Raw genomic sequence first — 5,394 nt, forward strand, 5'->3', positions numbered from 1 at the left:
GTGTTGGATTCAATGGCCTGGCACATCAGAACCACTGAAATATAAGGCACTGGTGGATACCGGTGCACAGTGCACTCTGATGCCCTCAAGTCATGAAGGGACAGAATCAATCCATATTTCTGAAGTGACTGAGGGCTCTCAAGAATTGACTGTGTTGGAGGCCAAGATAAGCCTCACTGGTAAAAACTGGCAAAAACATCCTGTTGTGACTGCCCCAGGGGCTCCATGTATATTAGCTATTATCTCAGAAGGGGACATTTCAAGGATCCTAAGAGGTATCGATGGGCCTTTGGAATAGATGCTGTAGACACAGACAACATTAAGCAGCTGTTGTTTTGCTTGGCCTGTCAGATGATCCGTCTGTTGTGGGTTGCTATGAGTAAAAGAGCAACAGGTACCCACTGCCACAAAAACGGTGCGCAGATGACAGTACTGAACCAACAGGGATTCCTTGAGCACCTGCGGTACTTTGATGATATCATTGTGTGGGGTAATACAGCATAAGAAGTCTTCACGAAAGGAGAGCAAATAATCCAAATTCTTCTGCAAGCTGGTTTTGCTATTAAGCGAAGCAAAGTGAAAGGACCTGCCCAGGAGATTCAGTTCCTAGGTATAAAGTGGCAAGATGGGCATCATCACATTCCAGTAGATGTGATTGACAAAATCGCTGCCATGTCTCCACCCACTAGCAAGGGAGAGACACAGTCTCTTTTCTGGGCATGGTGGGCTTTTGGAGAATGCATGTTCCAAACTATACCCTCATTGTAAGCCCCTTTTATTAGGTGATGCAGATGAAGAATGAGTTTACATGGGATCCTGAGCAGCAGCAGGCTTTTGAACAGATTAAACAGGCTGTAAAGAGCATCCTCTACACTGCTGCTGGAGAGAAAGGTCCCATTTGGAGTTTGTGGCAAAGAACCTAAGGAGAGACCTGAGGCCCACTCTGAGACCTGGGATTCTGGAGTCGAGAGTACAGGGGGTCGGAAGAGGGCTACCTCCAACTGAGAAGGAGATTTTAGCTGCATCTGAGGGGGTTTGGACTGCTTCTGAAGTAGTCAGTACTGAAACACAGCTCCTTCTAGCACCTCGAATGCCAGTGCTGAACTGGATGTTTAAAGTGTCCTTCCACTCATCATGCAACCGATGCCACTTGGAGTAAGTGGATTGCATTGATTACACAACGAGCGCAGGTGGGGAACCTCAGCCGTCCAGGAATCGTAGAGGCCATCATGGACTGGCCTGAATGTAAAAAGTTTGGAGCATCACTTGGAGAAGAGGTATCATGAGCTAAAGAGACCCCACCATACAATGATCTACCAGAAAATGAGAAGAATGATTTCCATAAATGTATAGGGATAGGTACCCAGAATTGGAGCATTAACACTTTAACTCCCGGTGCACTACATGATGTTATGATGTGGAATGTTCAAAACCAAAAAACATAAAACCATGACACTTATCCAGTGAATTATTCTGGATTGCTTCTTTGTTCCATTGTGGGACTGCAATATCTCTAGACTGAGATTCTCTGTATTGGTAGAGGAAATCTAGTTAAAAGCGGTGCAGTATTTTTTCCTTTAGGTTTCTTCTGAGTAAAGCTTAAGCTTCTTCAAATCACTTTGTTTATTTTGACTCATGAAACTGGCTGCTAATCTATCAATCACTTAGAATCCACTGGATTCATTATTTATAGCCATGTATCATTTAAGATTTTTCAAATTATGATGTTCTAGAAATACCAGGTCTTTGATGTTCATGTGGTGAAGAAGTGATTTAGTCCCTTTCTGACACAGGTGATCACAGAATGCTGTTGTTAATAATCACCCTGCTCAAGAGTGTCAGACTGCTACTTGTCATACCTGATCTAGACAAAATGAGAGAATCCCATGCTGACTTGCAAAGTTTTTTGTTACTCTTCTTACTCTACTTATATCCTTACTTAACACCCTTAGAAAAAGTGATGGCAATGGTGGCTTATACACCTGTGTCCACTCCCTGCGTTCACCTTCTGTCAGTTCAAGCCATACACCTGAACACCAGATGGCGGCATTTGTTTGGGAAATTCCAAAATGTCTCCATCTCTGGAATACCTTGGGTACGTCATACACAAAATTTGCTTTCTAGTTCTTCAGCTTCCTAAGAGTCTACAGACCTCATGTTAGTCTGGCTATGGGCTGTAGAGGTCAGTTAAATTTGTAGGCTGCTAAACAGAGAGTGAAGTGTGAGAAGCTTTGAAACATTAATGCTACACAGATTATCAGAAGAAAAGCTGTGCAGCTTGGGAACTGGGACGTCTGCGTTTCCAGGCTCTTAGCTTCTCAGATAATCCAGCCTGTTGGATAGATGGGACTATGGATGAAAAGTGTGTATGTATTAGCATAAGCAATCCTTCTGTAGGGAGTTAGACTCACAATAGATAACCCTTAGCTCCATAAACACATGCATTAAACTGTTTGCAGTAGAATTCAGCATTAATGAGTTTATTACAGTTTGACCTTTCTTAACTGAGTATTTCCATCCAGTGAATTAATTACTCCGTTAACTTAAATAAAAGCTTGCAAGTGACAAATTAAGTAAATCTTACAATATATCTTCAATAAGATTAGCCTTTCTTTTGCCTCAGGACAGTATTTCTGTTTGTTCTTACACCCCTTCCTGTATGTCTGTTTTGTTAGGGATTTCATTTAACTTTTAAGCTGCTGGAACAATATTTTAAAAATAATGCCAAGTTCCACATATGCAGTGGCTAATGAGCGGTATTTAGGTTTAATATTAGTTTGATATTCTCAAGAATTTGTAAACTCATGGAAACACTAAGAGATTCTTCATAAAGACTAAGAGTATTCCATTACTTGAAATTCCAACATTCTGTTTGTTATTTTATAAGTCAAAATAATTAAAAGCTGAGTATGTATATGAACACATCTTCACTGAGATAACTTCCACGTAAAATAATGACATCTTTAAAAATAAAATCTTTGTAATATTGGATGTATTTATTAACATAACAGGAACTAGCCTATAGTAGATAGTGGTCTTCTACAAGGTAAAGTGCAAGTCTTTTCCTGTGTACTGTTATCACAGATTTCCTGGGCTCAAAGGAGAGCTTTTCACACTTCTCTAAAATTGCTAGATATTAATTTAAATGTTTTACTATTGTTTTTTCTCTTAAAAGTTCAACAGTTTTCAATCATCAGAAAAAAAAAGAAAAAAAAGTTCCAATACTGAAAAATTGTTATGACTGAAAAGATTAATAAAAAATCCAAAAGTAACACTGAAATTTTTGTCCTAAATTTTGTCTTTTTTAATATTAATTAAAAATTCTATTGATAAATGGTTAAAATGAATATTTTATATTTCAGAATTATTAAAATACTACCATACTCCAATATTATTTATTGCTCTCCCTTTCAGAACGAGAGAGGAAATAAAACTAATAATTCCTTGCAAATAGAATTAACTAATTCAGTAGTTCTGAGGGTGGGAGATCACTGAAAGTTGTTTTATCCCTCTATACAGTCGGCTATAGCTAGCATAAAGGACATGAGAGGAGGAATTATCCAAGAATTATCCTTTTGCTGTTTGCCATAACCCTTTCCTTGTTGGAAGACGTAGGAGAGAAGTGGTGGGAGGTGTGGGAGCAAAGTGAGAGGGCCTCTACACCTTGGTTTATCTAAAATTTTTCTGCTTGATTCCTGAAACCCAGAGATTAAAGAGTGCAACCTATTTCATTCACTTTTCTTGTGATTGTGATGGGAGATCTGTTGTTGTTTCTCGGCAGCTAGAAGTCTAAGAGTTGGTCTGTACAAATGAAAGTTTGGCGGGCCTAGGGCTGTGGGCAAAGTTTGTTCAGTTTATCACAAGTTTTCACTTTTAGTTCTTTAAGAGGGTGATGGGCAGTTTATTTTGTGCTTACAATAGCCTTTCTCTCAGATGTGAGCAGAGCCAGACCACAGAAGGCAACAGTATTTATTCTATAAATTCCTGTCTTAGTTTTATGAGTAAAACCTGTTATTATCATTGCCAATGTTAATTTAATACAATTTTCTTTCTAAGATGTGGTGTGGACCAGAACAGACAGGCCCTATCAACTGCCAAGTCTTATCTAGTGAACTGTATTTTTCTCAGCTTTCCTTTGAACTGTGGATTAAAACTGACTGAAAAAAACTGAGTTGAGAAAGATAGGGAGAGGAATGTGAGTTCATTGGAGTAGATAGACAAAGAAATGGACTGAAGCATAAATACATAGGAAAACAGCCTTTGGTATTTCAGTTGTTTATAGAGCAATTAGTTTCAGTTTATTTGCTGGTAAGATAATTAACAGTGGAAGTAATTGGTACTCTAGCATAAAGCTGTTGATTTTATTAACAGAGTTAACAAAATTTTTCTAAAATACTGTCTGATTTACTTTTGTTAGCAAAGGTTGCTGAAGAATGAGCAAAATCAAGAAGAAATGATTCTTCACTTCCTTCTGGATCTCTCTAGTCAGTGTGGTGTCTCATTTCCCTGTTCTCCAAGTGGGATGTCTTTTGACTTTACATCTTCTCTTCATGCCATTGAGGATGATTCAACAATGGATGTGAAATCTCTCTGGGATGATGTGAGACTGCATCTTCGACGATTTTTAGTAAACAGATTGCAAAGTCAAGAAGAGAAAAATCCCAGTGCTTCACAACAACAAATGCAGCTTAAAACTCAGTGCATACAGCAACTTCTGTTTCTTTATCCTGAATCAGAAGTATTATCAAAATATCAAAAATATGCAGAGTAAAATGGTTCGTGATCTTCTACAGAATTGTGTTTTGTCTAGCTGTGGTGAAACAAATTTTGATAAGGTCGTTCATGGCTACCAAAGTTCCATACCCACACTATGCACAATAATAAAAGAGGATTTCTATATACTAAGTGGAACTATGGATCCTTCTTCATCACTGAAGTTTATTAGTGAAACTTACCTGGATACAATCACTGAAGAAATAACAGTTCTTCTCGAAAGACTTTGTGAGCTGCAGTTCAAAGAAAATGCTCTGCACATAGTTAAGGCAAACAAGATTTCAAAGAAGCATAGGAGAACAGTTCATGCTGTCGGTTAGTAGATATAATTTATGTTCATTGCAATTAGATTTTTTTTTTTTTCAACATACCTTTTTATTTCCTACAAAAAGAGAGTCCAAAGATTATTAATTCCAGCTTTATGTCTTAAATGCACTATTGTAGTTGACCATGTGAGAATTGTGATGAAACATGACTTTAAAGTAAGGGAAAGTGTCTTATACTTGTTTATTTAGAAACAATGATATACTTCACTGGAAAATGTTCTCATGCCTTTATCTTTTTTCTTTAAGTGCAGCTTATTCCAACTGCTGAAATGACCTTAGAATAAGAAACTACTTA

The 5,394-nt window shown here is 37.8% G+C and overlaps 1 protein-coding gene across 1 annotated transcript in view; it reads left to right on the forward strand.

Moving 5' to 3' along the window:
• The window catches only part of KIAA0825 (KIAA0825 ortholog), a 78,222-nt gene that overhangs the window by 1,347 nt on the left and 71,481 nt on the right, over positions 1-5,394 (forward strand). The window contains 2 exon segments of the mRNA XM_031557364.1: positions 4,418-4,756; positions 4,758-5,088. Of these exon segments, the coding sequence (XP_031413224.1) occupies positions 4,418-4,756; positions 4,758-5,088 (670 nt within the window).

The sequence above is a fragment of the Meleagris gallopavo genome, chromosome Z (genome assembly GCF_000146605.3).
Source record: "Meleagris gallopavo isolate NT-WF06-2002-E0010 breed Aviagen turkey brand Nicholas breeding stock chromosome Z, Turkey_5.1, whole genome shotgun sequence".
Taxonomy (NCBI): domain Eukaryota; kingdom Metazoa; phylum Chordata; class Aves; order Galliformes; family Phasianidae; genus Meleagris; species Meleagris gallopavo.